This window comes from Haliaeetus leucocephalus, unplaced genomic scaffold, assembly GCF_000737465.1.
Source record: "Haliaeetus leucocephalus isolate CR32 unplaced genomic scaffold, Haliaeetus_leucocephalus-4.0 Scaffold984, whole genome shotgun sequence".
Taxonomy (NCBI): Eukaryota; Metazoa; Chordata; class Aves; order Accipitriformes; family Accipitridae; genus Haliaeetus; species Haliaeetus leucocephalus.
In genome coordinates, this window is record NW_010973420.1 from 48,690 (window position 1) to 70,020 (window position 21,331).

Genomic DNA, 21,331 nt, shown 5'->3' on the forward strand with positions numbered 1-21,331 from the left:
TGCAGCGCAGCGCAGCGGGCGCCTCGCCCGTTGATGGCAGCCCGAGCGGGCTCTGCCATGGCCGTCCGCGGGCCGCGGCGCTGTTAGGAGCGGCAGACGGGCTGCGCGTTCGCCCCTTTGGCCCGCCCGCCTGCCTCGCCCGCTGGGAGCCGGCGGCCGCCGCCGACATGTCGCTGGCCATGGAGGAGGAGGAGTACGCCAGGCTGGTGATGGAGTCGGAGCCCGAGTGGCTGCGGAGCGAGATCAAGCGGCTCTTCCAGGAGCTGGGCGAGACCACCCGGGAGAAGATCCAGGCGGCGGAGTACGGGCTGGCCGTGCTGGAGGAGAAGCAGCAGCTGAAGCAGCAGTACGAGGAGCTGGAGCTGGAGTACGAGACCATCCGCACCGAGATGGAGCAGCTGAAGGAGGTGAGGCGGCGGCGGGGGGGCCCGGCGGCAGGTGCCCGCCCTGCGGAGCGGCCTGGGCCCGAGCCCGAGCCCGCCCGCTGCGGGTGAGGGGGGCGAAGGCGCTTTGGGGGAGGTGGGAGCGGGACAATGGCTGTCTTCGAAGGCCGGGGGTGGTGGGCTGAGGGGCCTTGGGGCTGCTGTGGGGCGGTCGGAGCGTCAGCCCCCCCCCGGCGGAATTTGGAGGAGGGCGACCAGGCCTCAGTCTTCCTCCAGGCTGCGCGCGGTTAAGCCCTTCCTTCCCCAAAATGACAGCTCTCAGAGGCGGTTGCCTTTCAGACCAGGACAGGGGAAGAAAAACCCACCAGTTTTTCTGCCCCTAACCCCTCTCCCGTGCCAGGGCGTGTGGGAGGGAGGCGGGTAAGTGCTTGTCTTTCTCTTCCCGTCCCGTCTTGCCTCAGGCTCTGGTAGCGGTCGGCCTCCGGGCAGCAGCAAGGAGAGGAGCCTCTCGGCTGCCCCCAGTGAAGCCGCGCTGCGCTGCCTCCCGGGGCCGGGGCTGCTCGCTGCTGTCACCTCCCTCCTCCTCGGAGACCGGACCGAGCAGGCGCTGCACGGCAGGGGCAGAGGCTGGGGAACCCGGCTTTTGGTGAGGGCCGGGATGCGCCTTGGGCGGCCGTCACATGCCAGCTTTTGTGTGGAGGGAGGAACCTTGCGTTGGTGTTAATGACTTCCTTAATGCGGACCACCGTGAAAATAACGCACTGGGCTTTAGCTCACGCAGCTTTGTTTTGGTGGTTCCCTGTTGTTGGCTTTTTTTTTTTTTTTTAAGGCAACTTCAGATTTAATCTGAACAGTGGAGTAAGGTTTGTCAGAAGAAATGCTGTTTTCTTAGGTCAACTGGCGTGCAAGTTTTTCTTGTGCATGATCTTCTCCAGGTCTAGAACGCGGGCAAAGCACTGCCTCAGGAAGAGGCCGTGCACAGAGTGGCACTGACTTGCCAGAATATGTAGACACACGGTTAGCTCTCCTTATGACAGCATAGCTGATTCCCTGCCAGTCTACTACATAGTATGTCCCATGGGAGCTTGTTTGCCTGTACCCTTGGTTATTTTGGTGGCTGTTTCCATGCAGGCAAACCCTGGGCTGCTTTTCCACTGATTTAGGCCTTGCCTTGATTGCAAAAGATCTGGTACAGCCTAAGAGGTGAATATATATGCATTTATTTGACCAGTGCAAACTGTACCAGATGGGTCTTTGGTTTAGCTCATTCAGTTGGAAATGGATTTGAAGTAACATCAAAATATGCTATTTCAAAGGGAAAGTAAATACATGTAAATGGGCTGGTACAAATTCAGCTGAATCTGTGAACGCCCTCACTTCCTGCATCCTGTGTGTCTTTTGGTCTTGTAAATAAAGCTTTATTCTGCTTTTATGTTAAACAAGCATAAGCAAAAGAGGTTAATTAGTTTGAATTATATGGCTATAAACTTGTTAACTAAATATGCAAGCTGAACTGATGTACCGCTATAACTAAAGACACTTGAGACCAACAAGGTTACAGCAGCATACAGTTGCAGAGATGCTACGTGAAAGTCAAGGGTAGAGGCAGTCTTGAAAAGAAGGTGAGAATGATAGAGTTGTGCTAAAGGGAAGAAAAGTCAGTAAACCCGTTTGGTAGGTGGGATGGAAAACATGGCATCGAGAGGTGAAGGGACTGGCCCAACCTCATTCAGCAAGCCAGTGCCTGACCCACAAATGGAAGCCAGGTTGAAGTCAGTCACAAGTAGTGCTTTATTCGCTGTGCTGTGTACACTTGGGCATTACACGCTTTAGTTTTCAGGTGGAAAAAGGCTTGAAGTCAACTTATTTCCATTCTTTTAGGGCTGCAACACTTCAGAAGCTTGTAGAAGATTTAAAAAAAAATTAAAATGGCAGGATCAGCAATGATTCACTCCTTTTTGCTTTTAACATTCTGAAGGATTTGTTTTGTGTGTGCATGTCCCGTTGTAATTAAGTCAAAACCTGGGAGGCAAACAATTCTGGGAACAGCTTGAGGACTGTTAGCCTACACAGGGAAAAAGCATTGCTCCTCTAGCTTGCTTGTGATGCTGTGGAGGAATCTGGTCTGCATTAGATCTGGTAAACCTTTAGCAGATGCATGAAGCATGCTCTCAGAGGACAAGTTTATCTTCTTTGCTGTTAATGCAACTTCTTGCTTTTCCCAGGCACAGCTAGAGGAGCGTTGCATACAAGAGTTGCCACATGTCAAGCTCTAACCTAAAGGGACTCCACCTTGGGTTACCTGAGGTTGTTCTTGGGGAAGGCAAGGGATTGATGGTGGCATGTCTGACTGGAACAAGAGTGCTTTCCATCTCTTGCTTCTTAACTGTGGCTTCATGCAGCCTTTTAAAATACAGCCATTCTAGTCTCTATAGATCCTGTTTTGTTCTCTCTACATCCAGAGACCTCAGTAAGCACAAGGCCATGTTATGCTGAGTGCTGTGCAGGCACACAGCAAAGTTTCCTGTCCTGCTGGGTGTTGTAGATTTGGATATGCTTTAATTTGTTTAATGTTATGAAGCACCCCGTATCGTGGCCCTGTTCATGCCATAGGGAAATGGGCTCTGAGCATGGGAACTTTGTAATATAGTTTGTTGGAAGTACAGGCTTTTCTGCTACAGTCATCAGATCTTCCATAGCTTTCTGGCCAGGTTCTCCTACCTGCTCCCCATCCCCGATTGTGGCAGAATTTCGTAGCCTTAACCTCCACAGTTTTACCCCTTTGGCAAGTGCAGATGGTATCCTCAGAGCTGTACCCCATTTTGTAAAGATGTCTGTGTACACACAGTGTTTGCAATTCAAGTCCTCCTGGTGAAGCTGGGGAGCTGTCCTGTCCTTGCACTGAGGCTCCACACCGACCTCTCCTTAGTCAGGGTCCTTGATAAATTGTTGACTCTTCCCTGGGTTTGTCCTTTTACCTGCTTGCATGCTGACTTAATCTTGTATCTTTTATGATCATTTGCGCTGCATTTCTTCTATCGCTTTCATTTGAGAGAACCGAACTTAAATACAAACTGTCTCCCCAGGTAAACTTACTGGTTATCTTGAGTCCCACCTTTGCTTTTGTGAAATGGAATTGATTTCAAACTTTTATTAAACATTATAGATAAATAAATTTTCTCTAGTTCAGAGAAATAAGATACTAGCTTTCTTGTAGTGAAATACTACATCACGTTCTATACATATTTTTTTTTTTTTGCTGTTCTTTCCCCTCTAGGAGATGAAGTAATAAAGAGTTGTTTCTGTAGGCTGTGTTCAACTAGTAAGTCATCCTGCGAGCCTTTGTCTGCAGTGGTGCTAATTGTATAAATTATAGGGCTGTCTACCTGCCTGAGCCGGGATTTCCGCACTTACGGGGAAGATACGTAGGATCAGCTTTTTGTGCGCTCCAGCTCACAAAAGTGATTGTCTGGGGATTCAGTTATTGGCATTCCTGAGGATTTATAGGGAAATGTGGCGTGGAAGGTTAGCTTGGAAAAGGGGTTATCTGCTTCACTTGGTACTTTCGAGTTGCTTTTGAGATGTCAGATTTATAACTAACTATTACCTCAGTTATGAAACTGGCTGCTGTCCAAAACTCCTTTCTGATTAGGGGGTTATGTTGTATTGGTGGTGGTAGACTTGAGTTTAAATCCCTCAGAAAACATGGGTGTTATATTATGAATTATTTATTTCTGTAATAGTGTAAAAGTATGCAAGTAGACTGTGGCTGTCCTTGAAGTCTAAAAGCATATGTCAGTACATCACGGCTAATGTGATGTATATTATATGGTTTGTATATGGTTTTTGAAGGGGGGGGGGCATACAAGGAAGAGTGGCAAGGATCTGTACATAACTCTTCATTTTTGTAGGGTGCCAGTGGCTCTTGTTTCTGGTTTTTGCCTTTAAGGATCGCGTATTGACTTTATGCCATGACATGAATTCTCTGTAGAGGTTTACTAGGTGGTCTTGGAAGCTGTCTTTGAAAGAAACATGCAAATAACACCTTGCTGCTTCAGCTCCCGTTAAGCTAAAGTGGGGTGTACTATGCAACTGAGGTGATACGTCCTGGGCTGTAATATTTGTGCTGTTTATTTGAATGTACTGCTCAGGTGGAGTGTACAGTATCTGTGATCACTGACAGAAGTTTTGCTTTTCTTAATTCACTTACCTATGTAACAGTTAATTGGATACGTGATACATCATCCAGACTGGATTAATGTTTTAACTGTGCACCTTCAAAAGTGAAGGAGAAATCGTTCCCTTTCCTGTATACCTTATATAATGCTGTGTACCTTATAGACAGACATATAAGCTGGTTACTGAAGAAGCAGTGATTTTCCTCACTGGATTTACCTACTTTCAAAGCATTTTACCAATTGTGCTGCTGTACTGCTGCGCTTATTTTATGTGTAGGAACATAAGGGCAAAGAGGGAAGAAATGGCTGGGCTAAAGTCACCTAACAAGCCAGTGGCAGACTGGGATTAAATCCTCTGTGCTCATAGTACAGTGCTGGATTGACCTGGTCTTTCCATTTAATCATGGTAAATAATGATGTTCAGTAGTAATACCTCTAAGGCCTCAGGTACACCTCTGCAGCCTCCTCCTAACAAATACGCGGGTGTAATATTGATTCCTGCTGAAAGGGAAGGACCTTAATGACATTTGAGAAAACAGCACTGGAAGGTTAGAGGTAAAAAGCAAAGGGTTTAGTGCATAAAATAAAGGAAATGTTTTTTTTTTAAATAGACTAGCTTAGGCAAAATTTAATTCTGGTTATACATGTGTAAATCTAGAATAAGGAAAGTACGACTACAAATTGTTGTTGGGAAACTGATACCAGTTTTGCACATACTAATGGAAAATAGTTATATGTCTGTGAACCTGTCTTGTGGATTTAATGGTGATTGTCACTTGGACTCCAACACCTGCCACGCTTGAAATGTAAGAAGAGAACAGAATTGCTGTCTCTAGTGTAAAATCAGACTGAAATCTGTGGTTGGGGTAAGCAAAATATTCCCATGTAAACTAAGCTTCTTATATTTTGATAAATCATAGTTTGTTTACGTTAAGAATAGAGCCACCTGTAATTTTAATCTGATGTCTGCAGTGGTATAGACACTCAGTACTGTGTTTTGGAAAAGATACTTTTCTTACATATCCTTATTTAGGAAAAAAACAAAGCCTGAAAAGTTAAACATTCCAGTTTTTCCTGCTATACTAGAAATAGTAACCTGTAAGGCTTCATGTTGCTAACTTCATTTTCTTTGCCAGTGTTGCTTGAACTGCCTTTCTTAAAAATCAGAAATAATAATATTCTTAAATTATAATTTCAGATTATTTTCTTGTGAAATTGCCAAATTTTCTTCTTGGGCTTTTTCTGATAAAATTCGCTATACCTTATGTAATAGAACATCCATAAATATTTGGGTGAATAGTAAGGACCTTCAGGTAGAACTAAATTATTAAAAACCGCCCGTGTTTCCAGAACAGTGGTTTTCCTTAAGCTTCTGTAGTCTCAGCTGAGAGCTGCATCTTGGTGAAACATGATGTTTTATTTTTGTTTTGTGATGCCTGTCTGTGCCTTGGCCCAGAATGAGGGCTGTTCCTGACCCTCCAGCAAACATTATATAATTTGTTTCCAATTTTCTACATTAGATTAAACCCAAGGTTTCATGGAACAAAAGTTTGGCAGCAGTAGTGCCATTTACTACATATTTTTTCCCCTGGAAGTGTGGCAGCGCTGGGTGTTTGCTGTCCTGGTGGAGGGGATACAGTGAACTGCACTGTGGAACTGAGCCGAATTTTCTTCTTTATTCTTTTTCTTTTTTTTTGTTAGCAAATTTCTTTTTGTTTTTGAATTAGGTCAGTTCCCTGATTTGGGTGCAGGTGCACGGCACGTGGTTGTGCCAGTACCACTTCACTGAGAGCACGTTACAGCAGCAGCAAATAGGTGACAAGAGGACTATCTTAAGCTAGTCTTGCTGCTGAGCTTGATGGTGAAACTGTTGCCCGAACAGCGCAAACTGTAGCCTGCGCAGCGTGTGTGGGTCCCTCTTGTCTGACTGCTGGGAATTAGCAGTCTTGGGGATGCTGCAGTGGCAACAGCATTATTGTCAGGCTGGCGGTTGTGGTGGGGATCTGTACTGAGATCTAGTCTCTCTTGCAATGCTTTTTGTCTTTACCCAAATAAACCCTTCCTATTAGAGGCTCACATTTGGCATCCTCCAGTGCGCAGTCCCGGATGAGGGCACTTGAGAGCTGAGGCTCTGCATGTGGGATGGAGGGCTGCCTGGGTGTTCAGAGAGCACGGCGACGGGGTCAGCAACAGGGGACAGACAGTCTTGGCAGGACAAACACCGGTTCAGCTACTGCACACTGGCAGCCTCTCCCCGCAGGTGCTGCAGGGGAAGATTTCTTCAAAGCGATATTGCTGAGGGCTTGAGTGAACCTGGTGGGCGCTGCTATGTGGGTGAAGGCTCTGTGTACCTACATCCCTGAAGCGTAAGTTTGTGCAGCCCCTGACGTGGCAGTCATCCTGCCTGGAAACTGAAAGCCTCAAACCTACAGTCATCAATGTTTTGTCACGGGGGGGGGTTCGTGCAGCTCTGCTATGGTGATACCTGCGGTTTACTCATTTCAAATCACAATTCTTGCTTGCCATTTCAACATCTGCTGGAACAAACTCGCTAGTTTCAGGGGTGTTAATACCCAATTTATCCCTTTGAATTTAGGACCATTTTTCTTCTAATCTGAAAGAAAATTCTAATGATTTGGAACATTGCCTGGTTTCCCTAGGAGGGGGGTGAGTGGGCTGGAATAGTAGTTCTCAGGTCTGTGCACTGCCCTGGAGTTAATGGATTCACCATTTCCTCTTTCACTCTACTGTATGTGAGGTTGTGACTAATCTGTAGCAGCGTGGGGCCATGAGATGACTTCCAGAGGGTGATGCATCCTCCAGGCATTCATTTGCTTTCTTTCTCTGCTTTTGGCACACTGTGGAGAATTGTTTGTTCAGATCTGGTAACCCAGCAACAGAGGAATATAATGTGGGTTTGAAATATGATCTACAAAACCTTAGCAGAGGGAAGTGACATAAATAAATGTTGCCATCCAGACGAATGCAGGAGCCTCCATTTTGGAGAACAGCTGAAGTTTTAAGTTAATAGCTGCAGAGCTGTGACTTTTTTCTTATTTTCCCCTTCCTCCAGCTCTTGTCTTCCTTTCCACCTCCTGCCTTCCTTCCCCTCCTCTCTCCCCAGCTGTTTTCCCTACTTTGGCTAAAATGCACACCAGGCAGTGGCGTCTGCCTCCACGTCCCAACACGTGTCAGGCTTGCCCTGCAGACAAGCATCACTTTGGAGTGGGTAGATGGGACCTACCTGAAGAGTCTGCTAAAAGTTGTGGTCCATCTTGCCCATAAAACATATGGGTTTGCCACTGGGGCTCTGGGGAAGCAGAGACCCACATAGTGTCTAGAGGGTCCTTTACGCAGAAAACTGCTTGGCTCTGGGGTCCGTGTGCCTGGACGTGGGTCTAATTGGGAATGTTTGGCCCAAACATAGTTGAAGCACGGTGTGGGAATGGATATGGTTTCTCTGCAGTCCTGTGGCCATGCTGGGGAGCGGCTGTGCCATATTAGGACCTATACAGCTCTCGCTGAAACGAATGGCATATCTGGTGGTGTGCTGCGCTTGTGCTGTATGGCCTGGCCTCTGTGCTATGCCACAGTCCTTTGTCTCCTTAAATCTTTTGTTTTCACCCCTTAATTGCTGTCAACATGCAGTCTGGATCTTAGCAAGCTAACTGGAGCGGTGCTGAGCGTGCTGTGCTGTAGGCAACGAGGCAGTATTATGGTAAATTCATTAGGAGTCTCTCCACGTGTCCTGTCTGTCAGTCCTGAACAGAACTGGTCCTGTAGTTTAGCTCTAGCTCCAAGGCAGAGAAGTGTATTGACCTAATGGATGAATAAGCTTATTTCTTCAGTATTGCTACAAACTAAAAAGACGTTTGAACTGGCATCTAATCTGCCAAAACCAAACAAGTTTCATTGCTTCCTATGCACAGGGTTTGTTACATCCAATTTTAGTCTCATTCAAAGGTCAGGATCCTTTTTGTTTTCAAATGAACAACCAATGATGTTTGTTTGGAGCTTGTTCTGTTGCATGAACGGATTAGTCTGAAGTAGAAGGCATTTTCTTGCACTTCCTGCACGCAAGGCTGTGTGTGTTTTGAGGGAGAGAGTTGGTTGCGATGCCCAGTGTGGCTGAATATCATGACATGTCTGTAGCGCAGCCCAGCCCTCTAGCTCTTGCTAGAGCTCACCAGTGGCTGCCCTGCCAGCAGCTGTGAATGAAACTTTTCGACAGTACGATGTTAGGAAGGAAACGGAGAGAATGCATTTTCAAGCAGTCAGTATATAATTATTTTGTGGGTTTCTCTGATGTCATTGGGGGGGGGCATTTGGCCTTTGAAATGGGAATCAGCTATTGTAGGATGAATGTGACTGTCCCCAAGATGTAATCAGCACAAAAAAGCAGTGTCATGTAGCATGTGCCCTCAACTTTGGAACATATTATCAAAAGAAGAAAGATTATTTTGCCAAAACCTACTTCCCTAAATAAATTCTGGTCTCTTATTTAGCTGAAATCATTCAGCAGTGGTCCTGTTTTAAATTTCTCTGTGGCACAGTTTAACCCAGCAGCTTTCTGAGACTTGTATCTATGTGAATAAAGGCTTCAGGCTGACTCGTATCTTAGTTCAGTGTGTTCAGCAGCTGTGCAAGCAATTCCACTTGGCTCTCTTTTGGTGGTGCTTTCATTAAGTGTTTGTTTTTAACCAATAAGTGTTTAAAATCAAATATTCTCGGCTGTTAAAATCAGGTAATCATTTTTCACATAAATAATTCCTCTTGAAGTCAGGAACTGGGATTGATCTATTCATTTCCAGCTCAAATTTTCTTCTGTCCCCTTCAAATTTTATATAAATGTACATAATTTAACAGCTGTAATGTCAGTAACAGTGAGGCTTGACCTATAACAGAGGTGTCATTTCTTCCCTTCATCAAATACCTATTCTTCCATGTGGTTCTTTTTGTCCTCAAACTTTTTTGTCTTCAATCTCTGACATTTCTCATTGCAAAAGTCCGTTTTACACATTTGGTAATGGTTTCCATTCTGTCACTCAGAAGCACAGGGATATTCTCCCACATCTTACAGCTGCGGTGGTAGGCAGAGGGTTTTAAAGACAAATTTGCGTTTCAAATACAGCAACATATTTAGCATGACGAAACGTATAAGAAAATGCAAACCTTTGTGCACCCTCTGAAGCGTTGGTACCCTTAAGAAGGCTTTGTCCTGGCCTTGTCCTCTAGAAAAATACGCTGATTTTCTTTTCTCCCAAATATAATGGACTGATAAGCTTTGTGATCTTAAATAAATCCGACTGCTCTAGCTTTTGTCAGCCAGCTTTCTGGTCTTTCATAACAATATGGATGGTTGTTTTTAAATTTGAATGGCTGGTTGGCTTTCAAGATGAATGAGATCCTGTCATGTAAAAATCTGTCTTATGTGTACATAACAAGTAAGCCTAATATGAAAGTTGGATCTTTAGCATACTGTATAGCTACATGAAATCTGCATTTAAATAGTGTAAATAAGTTAACTTCAAGTGCATGAAAACCAGAACATTTTGTTAAGTTGGAAAATCCCCTTGCTATGTTAGGTTTATTAGGCATTGCTTGTGTGTTTGTGGAGGCCTTTCTTTCCTGATGCGAAGGAGAAGTACAGTAGATTACAATTTCAAGTATTACACTGGGCTTATTTTTAGTCTTGCCTTGCAATTTCTTTCATTTTGTATCTTCAATAAGAATTTTACTTTAAATCCAAACTTCTCTGATTTCTGTGTCGTTGGTTTTGGCAAACATTTCTGATTTTTTTCAGTCTGCTTGTGTTAGGATATAAAGGTCTTTTCCTCCTGACATTTTATGTGATCAAAACCATTTCAGGTGGGCGGGAAGGCACTTATCTGTCCCCTCATGTCAACTGTAAAGGTTACATAGAGCTGACGAGGGCAGAATTGTTATTTACTTTTCCCAATTAGTAAGATCCCTCTAACATCTGAATAATCAGTTGTGATGAGATCCTCTGGGACTTCAGTGGGAACAGAGATGAGTCCAATATGACTTTGTTTCATAGGTGAGTTATGACAGTCTTGCCAGAAAAAACAGTTGAAGTGAGAGGGACTTCAAGAATATTAAGGCCTCTTTTCTGCCATGTGCTGAGCTTGCATGGGACGTGCCGTGATAATGTGCCCTTACTTGTGCAGCAAACCTGTTCAGGGGAGACAAACGTGAGAAGGCTGCCCCTCTAGCCTCAAATACAGTTTTTCATAGACAAAATCTTGGCTTTGCACACTGCGTATTTAACAACATAGTGTTGCCAGTCTTGCATGCCAAGATATCAGGAAGTGTGCCTTCAAAAAACTGCAGGCGTGATTTTTTTTTTTTTAAAGTGAGGATCGAGGAAGGAGGAATTGAGAGCTAGGTTGACTTCTTTCTTTTTTGCACCCACAAGAAGCTAGAAAGTACCTGAACTGCCCCTGTGTTTTCCCCTCTTCCTCTCCCGAAGAGGACGAATTCCATGACTCCAGTAGTTGCGTTTTAAATGCCAAATAATTTAAGACCTCTTATACTCATGAGATGGTTTTGTATTTGCATGTCTGAAGTGTTAACTGGGCATCTAACCTTGTACAGATGTTTGTATTCCTAAGCCCCTAATATAAACAAATGCATGCACAAAATCATGTCCTTAACTCTGTAGCTGCTTTGAGTTCAATGTGTGTTAAGGCTTGTGTGTTCAAAGAGCCTTTGTTGCAACTTTTCTAAAAACAGCAGAAGAGTGTAGTCTGTGTTGTGCTCTAATTACTTACAAAACGGGAGATTTAATGGGAATGCAGATGGACCCTGAAACCTAATGACCAGGACTGCAATGACCTTTCTCCCCTGACAACAGGAAAATTATGTGCTAGCATTTCCTTGGAGCTGTGCCTCAGTGTTTGGTGGGAGAGCAGGCGTGCTGCAGCATGGAAGTTCCCTCATAAATACTTGGATTTGGTTCTGCAGTTGCAGCACCAGATTTTTGTCTTGTTTTTCTCCCTCCTTTATTTTAAATGGGTTGGGAATGTTTTATGGGCAGGAAATGGGAATGGCTGTTTTGTGAGCACAGCTGTTTTAAATAAACTTAAACCAGTGGAAGGGTGTTGAACTCTCTCTCCTTTCGGAAATGGCCAAAAACCTCATGGAATTGGAATAGCTCATTTGCTTTTTGAAAGAGCAAACTTAGTTTTTTAAACTGTCCTCTTGTGATGCTGTAAACTAAGGATGCAAGTTTTCATACTGTGTCAGTGGGGCTATTAAGGATGTTTCCCTCATTAAATTTGTCAGAAAGTAAATTGAAAGAAAGGGATTTTATGCTCTACTACTGGAGCTTAATCTTAAATTAACATTCATTCCTTCTTTAATTCTGTTAGGGTTTGAATTTCTAATTCATTACCCTCATTGAGAAAGGAAATACATCCTGAAATTCCAAAAACCTGTTTTCAAGTGAAACTTAATGTACTTAAGCAATTCTTGATAAAACTCTCTTAAATACAGTCCATGAGATTAGTGCTTTCTCTCCCATTGGCCCTACAGTACAGGCAATTAAATACCGAATGGATGGACTTGGCTAATTTAATGTGACCTTGGTGAACTGCATTGAGAAATCTCTTTGAACACATCAACCCTAACTGTAAACACAAATTTCCCCATGGCACACATCTAACACAGTGTAGATTTCTGTATTAAATTGGATGTTAATAAAGCATAGATGTGTATTGAATATCTTGCAACAGGAGGCAGCTACTTGTATTTTTATTCCTTACTTTGTGTGTACATATGCATGTCTGGCAAATTTTAGCATTACGACTGAAAAAGCTCGAGTCTTTCATTTTTGCATACAATAGCTAAACACAAGATGACCTTCAATCTGCTGCTCCTTTTAAGAATGTATTTTGAAATATGTTTATGATCATTCACTTTAATATATCTAATGAAAGGATGTGTAAATCATTCTCTTATGTAGCTGTTGGCAGCTGTCACTTGAGTGGGGGGAAGGGGTAAGGAGAGCAAAAATGAGATATGAGCTAGAGACTGAGCTTGTAACTTTAAATCCTTTTTTATGCTAAGCATTATCAAAACATCCCCCATGACTGCCCAAGCACTGTGTTCAACAGAAACCTCCTTCCTGGAGCTGTGGTGGTGGCAGATGTTGCAGCCTTGTCTGATACCTTTCACTTTTTCTCTATTTTTTCTTTTTTTTTTCTTTTCTTTTTTCTTTTTTTCCCCCACTTGCTTTTCTGAAGTTTTGGAAAGAGTGTTGTGTCTGCTTTCCAAATAAACTTTCCCGGAGAGTTTCATTGGATCTGTGAAAGGATTTTTGAAGGCATCTTTCCCAAAAGTGAGTTGGGTAGTTGTAGAGCTGCCTCTCTCATTTTCTGGCTCCTAGTCATTCCATGCTTTCCATTGCATGAAGGTTTGGCCCTTTTGTTCAGATCCCTTCTGATTACAGTTGCTGAATTCAATGTCCTAATGTAACATGCATCTTATTGGTAATTCAGTTTGGTCTTAAAATTTCTTTGTGTTCAAAAGATAAAAGGGAATACATGGAAAAGACAACAAATCTTTTTTTGTAGTTTTTTTTCCCTCAGAGGGTGTTCCTGTTGCCCTCATGCTTGTCCTTTATAAGTACTGTGCACTCAAGAGCCTTGAAAGGGACTTGAAAGGGAATCTCTGAGGCTGGGGGTAATCTAAACCAGACAGGCTGGACAACTGGGTGGGTGGCAGGTAGGTCCGTCTGACCTCCCCACTCCCCACAGGAGCAAGGAGAAACCACAGTTGCTTTATTCGACAGGCATCAGCCAACTCCAACCTCCTTCCTGTCTTTTGTCGGATGTTCCTCTGTAAACCCACGGGGCTTTGGTTTTGTTATTATTGCTGACTGTGAAATCGCTACAGTTGGAGAGCAGAGTACTTTATGTAACTTCTATAAAATTCCTCCTTTTCTGTTCATAAAGGATTTTTACCAAAAGGTGGTGAAAAGTGAAGACTTAGAGTAAAATAAAAAATATTAGGAGTTTTATTTGAAATTTAACATTACTAATCTGTTACAATCCTGTCATATTTTTCTTAAAATGTTAGCAATTACCAGGTGTAACTGTTGTTTTCAGTTGTGCATGTCTTCCACGTTTTGTCTTGCATGGATTTATTTAGATAATAAAACTTACATGGTAATTCCTGTATTCACTATATTAATATAGCAATGCCAGGTGTATAAGTATATACACAACTGGCTTAAAAAGGAAATGATAAGCCTTTGCCTAGGCTACTTTGCCTAAAGCACAGTTAGCAGCGAGGAATGTTGTTCTTCCCTGGGACAAGTAATGTCCAGACCGTAGAGCTGTCTCGCTCTCTTGTGTCTATCTCTAAATACCCGTCAACTTCAAATGAAAGTTTATCTTTGCAAGACAGGTAAGTTTGTCAGTGGTGGAGAGCTGATGGTGATCTTACAGCAGTTTTGCATGTTAATAGCTTGGTGCTAGTGTGTCTTTTCTTGATTGAGTGGTGGTTTATCTGGGGTGAGCATGCTGGGTGCTATGATGGTGAGCAGTTCAAGAGGGGATATTCCACTGGGAAGCTGCCACACTACAGCAGGTAGCTAGCTGACTTATAAACTGCAGTGAAAGACTGTACTTTCTGTGTGAGAGTGAGATTCGCCTTGCAATGGTTTCAGGCTGGGATGGATGGAAAGGGCTCAGGACATGCTGATTAGGACCATCCACGGGTAGGAACATGGATGTGTGCACCACTCTTTTGGCTCTCAGGTGCAATTTGAGCGTTTGAATGTAGCATCTGCTAGCTCCCATCTGCAGCTTTGTCAGTGGCTTCATTTCAGCCACATTTGACTCAGACACAATAGGCAAAATATAAGGCAGCTATTTATCTATGTTTCTTCTTTCAAGGGTAATTAGTAGGGTTTTTTTGCATGAGTGCCGCCGATGTTCTCTACTGTGAGTCCAATTCAGGAAGCTATTTAACAGTGGGCTGAAGCCAAAATATCCAAACTAATCCCTGGGAAATGAGACTGCTTGCACTTAACTGGCTAAATTAGAGCAGTGTTTGAGGAGTAGGGGTGTTTTAAAACAGTTCCTCCCCACCACCACTGGCTACAGCAAAGTCTTGTTCTCCACGATCCTTCAGTAATCTTAGAAATATTTTAAAAGCATGTTTGAGTCACTTGGAACTAATCTAGCTATGGAGTTGTTTAGCTCCAGCCTCTAGTTTATTTCTGTTCCTACAGAACAGTTAATAAAAACTATGAACATACATAAGTAACCACAAACACAATGTGCCATGTTTAACTTATTTTCTATTCTTTGCCCATAGGTTATGATGCCTCCATCTTTGGAGGCATTCAAACCCAACTGGATAATGTCCTGAGCAACCTGCTGTAGGTGGCCCTGCTTTAAGCAAGGAAGTTGGACTAGGTGATCTCTAGAGGTCCCTTCCAGTCTCAACTATTCTGCGATTCTATTATCCTGCTGCTTATGTATTTTTTCTACATACTGTGCTTTATAATATGCCCCATAGTTTGGGATACAGTTCTAAAGTTTGAACTCATCTTTGATTCCCCTCCTCCAGCTATATTTAGGCAGTAAATACTTGCTGAAGGATTGATTAGCTGAATCTAGATTTTAGCAAGTGGAGCATGTGAGATATGTTAGTTGTTCGACAGGATTTCGGAAGGGCTGAAGGAATGCTGACTGCTGTGACACTTGCAGCATTACCTCTTAGGAAAGGAATGCAGAGATGGGTCATCTTCTGTCAGTGTCAGGCTTTCACAGGCTTTATAGTTTTATTCCCACATTTAGGTTTTTGCAGTGATCATACTAATCACTCTTCTGTTCAGGAGTTTTAAAGTCCTCTCACTCCTGCATGTATTCTGCATCATTCTACCCTCTATCCTTGCAAACTGCTATTTAACTCTGAAAATGGTGTGCATGAATTATGGTCACCTTTAGCTTCTGTGGGGTTCTGGGGTGGGAAAAATCCTGTATTCCAGGATTCATTTTCACTCAAGTGAGCCATGGTTGATTATACTTTATTGTCCTCCTGGGTCCCCAGTGGAGGTAAACACAGTGGTGAACTGGAGGGAGGCTGTACCTAGGACTGCCCATGGCTAGTAGAATCAGGCTTGAACTATGTATCTTAGCTTGTGACTCCTTTCTGAATTTTGGGAGGTTTTTAGGAAGAAGAGAGAGCCTCTGAGGGCTGGGATGTAGGCTTTGTATCAGGGCTGCTGGTACAATGGACTTGAACATCAGCTGGCCTGGAAGTTTGGAGGAAAACTTTCCCATCAAAATGTTCTGTATTTCAGTCTCTCATGGATACATGCTAGGGTAGGGAGAGCATAGCTTTCCCAGCAGTTTCAGGTTTGAGACACTGCCCACCCAAGGACTTACTAATAAATCAGCTTGATCTTACTCTCTCTGTGGCAGGAGGCAAGGAAGAGAAATGTCTCTGAAGATTCCTTGTTGCCTATTTGTTTGACTTGGGAAGCAGATAGAAACCAAACGACAGGAGTACAGTAAGAAATGCGGTGACAGCTGCTAATATCTGCAGGTACATCTGCATAGAATGAAAGTTGTGTGGATTTACATTGGCTACTATACTGGTTTGTAGCTGGTTGTTCTAATCTAGCCTGTGTGGCCTAGTGCCTGAAAATATAAATGAGTTATTGGGACTGAAGCAAATGGACCCTTTTAACGTGACACAAAGCCTGTTAACATCAAAATTGGTCTGATGTTCCGTCTGACCTCCCCATTGTTAGGGTTTGCAGGGAGCATAGTAAGGCATTCATTCCTTTCATGCTCCTCAGCGTGTGGGACTGCAGCTGGGGAACGTCTCTTGGAATTTGGCTCATCCGGGAGGCTTTTGGGGCTGGTGAATCCCCTGCAAGGCATCTGTTCACTTTTAAGGTTCTTGGCTCTGGGAATTGTGAGAACTGGCCTCACAGAGCATTTATCGACCCCGTGGTCTACCATGCCTCCTCTTGATCAGCGTGGTTGTGTATGCCCTTATTTTCACAACAGGCCTGTCCTGTACTTACTTACAATAGGCCTGAAATAGCATTAAGGTTGACACTGTATTTCTATGTGTGCTTCACAAGGAATGTATTTTCTGATCTTATTATCATTGTTCTCTGTGGCAAGGTCATCGCCATAGAAAGTGATTAATTTGATGAAAGTATTTCTCTTGCCCTGGGCTCCTCTATTTTCTGCCTAGTACCATGCTGTGTTAGTCATGTGTTAGCTTTGTCTTACTGCACATAATATTAGGCTTTGTATGAAGAATGTAGCTGTAATCTTTAGTCGTACTGCTGTGCAAGGGAACAGAGCCTCCACAAGATGTGGAGTTTTGCAGATCTGAGTTTTGTTCCATTGCCTGTTGGTTCAATGGGGCTCTGAAGTTAGGTTTTACTTGTAAAAGATTGCCAGAGCTATCAAGAACAGTCCAGTACTTGGTGTCTGTGTCCACGTGAATGCTCTCCAGTGCACAGGCTTGGATTGTTTAACTCTTCCTCTTGTGTTTTAAGATCAGTCTTAATGTTGCCTTTGGAACTGGTGTTGCAGCAGGCTGTAGTTACAGTGTTTTCCCATTGGACTTACTGATCTAGTGTCTTGAAATGTCAGGACTATAGATAATGTATATATTTCTATTTTTTCTTCCTTGGAGTTCAGAAAACCACTGTAATGGCAAAGTTACATTTGAGGAATTTGAATAAGGTCTGTGGGGACAGTGAGAATTCCTCTTACTCCATTTCTTTAGTTTTTCTTTAACTTTGGGGCCTTCATGTGCCTGAAAACTGTGTCTATTTATAATGCAACAAATCAGCTTGCTCAAATTCCAGCTCTAAATGTGAAATGAGCTCTTGGAGAGACAGAATTCTTCCTTGTAGTCTTAAAAATAAAACTGATGGGCTTCAGTATGTCACTGAGTGCAAGATGGGGCTCTCTGCTTCTCTCAGTTCATTGTTGGGATCGTAGTTTGGGTTTGAATTAATCGTGCTTTATACATTAGACCTGTATAGCCGTACCCTATGTTTCATTTGAGAATGAACACCAAGAGCAGCAGTGCCAGTGAATGCAAAGAAGTGTAGTAATAACCAAGGAAATGGTGGGGTTGGTAGCATACTGTTGTGTGTGCCCTTAAGAAGAAAAGCCATGTGTTTGATTCTGAAAGGCTGAAGAACGTAGCTTTGAAACTTCAGTCCTGACTTTGCTCTTTACTACAGTCTCTTGCTTACTCTTCTAAATCTGGGAAAATGTGCTTTTGATCAATTACCTTTTTGTGACTAGAATAGGGCAAACATGAATGGAGATGTGCTACAGCAACTCATGAAGTTGAACACAGAGGTGTAGTAGCTTAATGTACTACATGGCACTATAAACAACTTGGTGTCCCTGTGTCCCTGCTGTGTGGCTGCATTAAATGCGTATTGCATATATGGGGGTCTTGTTTCCTTCCAGGCCCACTCTCTGTCTACATGTAATGCATGTCTATTAGCACATTACATCTTAAATGTAGTTACATGCTTTCTTTCAATCTATCTGTTGGCAGTAACTTCAGCATTCATGCAGTTGCACCAGAGCATGTGGAATTGCTTCACATTCGGTCCTGGGGAGAGTGGCAGAGCAATGAACTTCTTCTATCAGCATGCCAAGAATGTGGTACTTTGCAGTGGTTCATTCAGTCAGATAATATTACACAAGCACTTTGAATATATAACTGCAAAAATATATCCCTCGTTGAAAAACAAAACCAAGCAAGTCAAAATCCCACTACTGTTTGCTCCTCTAAAGTGTCTTCCAAGGCATTTTTGAGTGCAATGTCAGGCTACTTGGCGTTGAAGGGAACTTAAATGTTTAGGGAAGAATGCCCTGGGCAAATGACACAATTATTCAAGTCAGGTATTGTTCTCAAGTAACCCACAGCATTTTTCAAACTAGTATGTGCTTACTTGCTGAAACTGCAGTTTGGTCATCTCTTCTGTAGCTTCTGCCGCAGCTGAAAGAAGGTCAGAAATGGTCTGCTTGCATCTGTGGAAACTAGACAAAAAGTGTAGCTCTCACGTACTGGTAAGTTTAAAACGGCACTCTTCGTTGTCCCGGATAGGATGGTTTCCTATCCATATTTATGTAAAGACTTAGACTGAAATAATGTCTTGAATAGACTTATGTCTCTAACAGTTGCTGGTTAGTTAGATTTGGTTAATGTGTGATATTTTTAAGGACTCTTACACAGCTTTGTTGGAGGCCATGCTTTTTGATCTTTATCTTGGAGACCAGCATGGTAGACAAACTTTAGCCTTAGGCTCAGAAGTTGGAAGGAGTTCCCGCACAAAGGGGATGAGGACAGTTGGCTGCCCTTTCATATCTGAAGGGCAACGTGGTCGAGCAGCTACAGGGTCGTGTCTCCTCTTCCCACTCCTACTTCCTTCCTGGTTGTGTTCCTCTTCCTTGGTTTCCTCCTGAAGTCCACTGCAGTCTCTGCTGTGCAGGTTCCCTGGATCTCCCTGCTGTCGCTGTTACCCTGTGCCACTGTCTTATCTTTTCCCATGGACACATGCTCTTTGCCTCCTCCTTGTAAAATTTGCTTTCGCCCTTGACGCTAGTAGTTCTTGTGGCTCCTCGTTTAATCAGTCCTTTCCTGACAATTTTCTTCTCCAGCTCCCAGCCTCCTTGCTGAAGAGCCTCTTTCTCCCCTCCCTGGTTCCCAGTATGTTCACATGGCTCAGCCAGCTGGGCAGTGGCATCATCTTTCAGGCCGGAGGCCGTCAGAAATGCCAGGCACTGCCAAGCACCGCCAAGACGTGGAGAGGGAGGAGGCTTAACCTTGGCTTAAGGCTTTGCCTGTGTGTAGAAATTGCTACTTTTCACTGAACTTTTAAAAATAAAGCTGGGTTGAGTTAAACTGTGGAGTAGGCTCTGGATGTCCTATGCCAGCCTGAACTGGGATTATTCCAGTTTATTGTTAGAGCACGGGTGTAAGACGGGCATTACTGCTGCAGCAAAATCTGTTCGAACAAGAACGAAATTTTCCTGGACCCTCTTCCGGAAGAGCATTAGGATTGCTTCAAATCAGATGACATTTGTAACGGGCTCCTGAGTGGCTACGAGCTACTGGATCTTGGCAGGGACCCGGCAACCCTACCCCTGAGGCGTGTCGTGCATCGCTCGGGCAGAGCTCTCGCTGCCTCTCAGCGCAGCCTCTCCGCGCAGCCCGCTGCCTCTCTCAGCCCCTCGCCGGGGAACGGCAGAGCGGCACGGCGAGCCGAGGGCTGCGGGGAGCCGCCTCGGCCGACGGGGCCGGACCGGTGCCGACGCGGAAGAAACCGGCGTCTGCCCAGAAACCTGGTCTCTGCCCGAACCCGGGCCCCGGGCTGAGCCACTGTCGGCCAGGGCCCGGTGCGGTGTTTACATCCGAGCTCTTCCAAAGGCCGGGGCTCCTCCCCGTGTCTTGTGGCAGCGTCTCTGCCCCTCAGCACCGCGGGCTCCTCCTGATTTGCGTGCCGATGAACGAGGGGTTTGTGTCCGGGCGGCCCGTGCCCGCCGGGGCCCCCCGGGGCCGCCGGAGCCCCCCGCCTCCCCGGAGTGGCCGGCGCGGCCTGGCCTGCACGGCCTCTCGGCGGGCCGGGGACGGCCCGGGGTGCCTCTCCGCGTCTGGCCATGGAGCTGTCGCTGGCCGGTCGGAAGCTTTGCAGGATAAAAGCTTTTCATTGCTGCCCCTGTCTGCCAACTCCTATTGCAATTAAAGGGTAATCTTTTCTAAATGGTGCTAAATTAAGGCTAAATCCTTCCCTCATGCCACATAAGAGGATGAATCCCCGGTTTTCTAAAAACAGCTTATTGTTCGGGCCACTGTCCAACCGACCCGTACAACAATGGTCTGGATAATTTGTCTGTGGAGAGGATTCAAACTTTTTGGTCTGTCTGTCTGTGCAGATCATACTCAAAAATCCCCCGTGGGGGATACGGAGAAGTAAAGGAGTTATTTACCACTTTCTTGTATTGCATTTGGTTTGAAGTTTTGCTTGCTGAAGTCCTCATTCTGGCGGCCGTGGTGGTGGGGAGGTGACTTTCCCTGTGGCCGTGTGTGCTGGGTCCATGCTGGCAGCCGTCAGATCATCAGCCACTGAGCGTGCACAGTGTAAACATTATGTCGAAGAAAACAGTCCTGGCAGCATGGGTTGGTTTGTTTTAATCAAGGCAACTGTGAGCATAAAACTGTACCTTAAATTGTGGTTTGACACAAGGCTACTGCCACAACATAAATCAGTAGGGGAGGGTGTTAATTTTTACCTCTTTTGGGATTGCTGATCTGGATTAATAAACATGATATGCAACAAATTTCACCCTCGAGGAAAGGAGGGGACTGCCTTGTGATCACTTGTTAACACTAGGGTTTCATGCCTCTTTTTAGGTGAACTACTGTGTCTGTAGGGCAAGCTGCAATCAAAAGTTTATGTGCTTACAAATGTGTGGATTTGTTTTTAAAAAGGTTCTTAAATAAGGAAACACGGCTGGGTAGTAAGGAGGGAGGGGGCAAGAATGGGGGCACAAATTGGTGCGCAACTCATCAGTGATGTGCTATTGTAAAATGTATCCAGAAGCTTGCTTTTATTCCATGTTTTAACACAAGTTCCTTGGAGGGTGGATAACTTGGGGAATTTCAGTGGGATGACTCCAGCAATAGGATCTGAAATACTGTAGTATTATAAAGTATTATTATATAAAATCCTCTATTGATCTA

At 44.3% G+C, this 21,331-nt stretch overlaps 1 protein-coding gene across 3 annotated transcripts in view; it reads left to right on the forward strand.

Moving 5' to 3' along the window:
- The first annotated feature begins 166 nt into the window (after positions 1-166).
- BICD2 (bicaudal D homolog 2 (Drosophila)) overlaps positions 167-21,331 on the forward strand; it is a 98,535-nt gene continuing 77,370 nt past the window's right edge. For all 3 annotated transcript variants that reach the window (XM_010584380.1, XM_010584381.1, XM_010584379.1), the window contains exon 1: positions 167-407. In XM_010584380.1, the coding sequence (XP_010582682.1) occupies positions 168-407 (240 nt within the window). In that variant the 5' untranslated portion in view covers position 167. The remainder of the gene's footprint in view (positions 408-21,331) is intronic.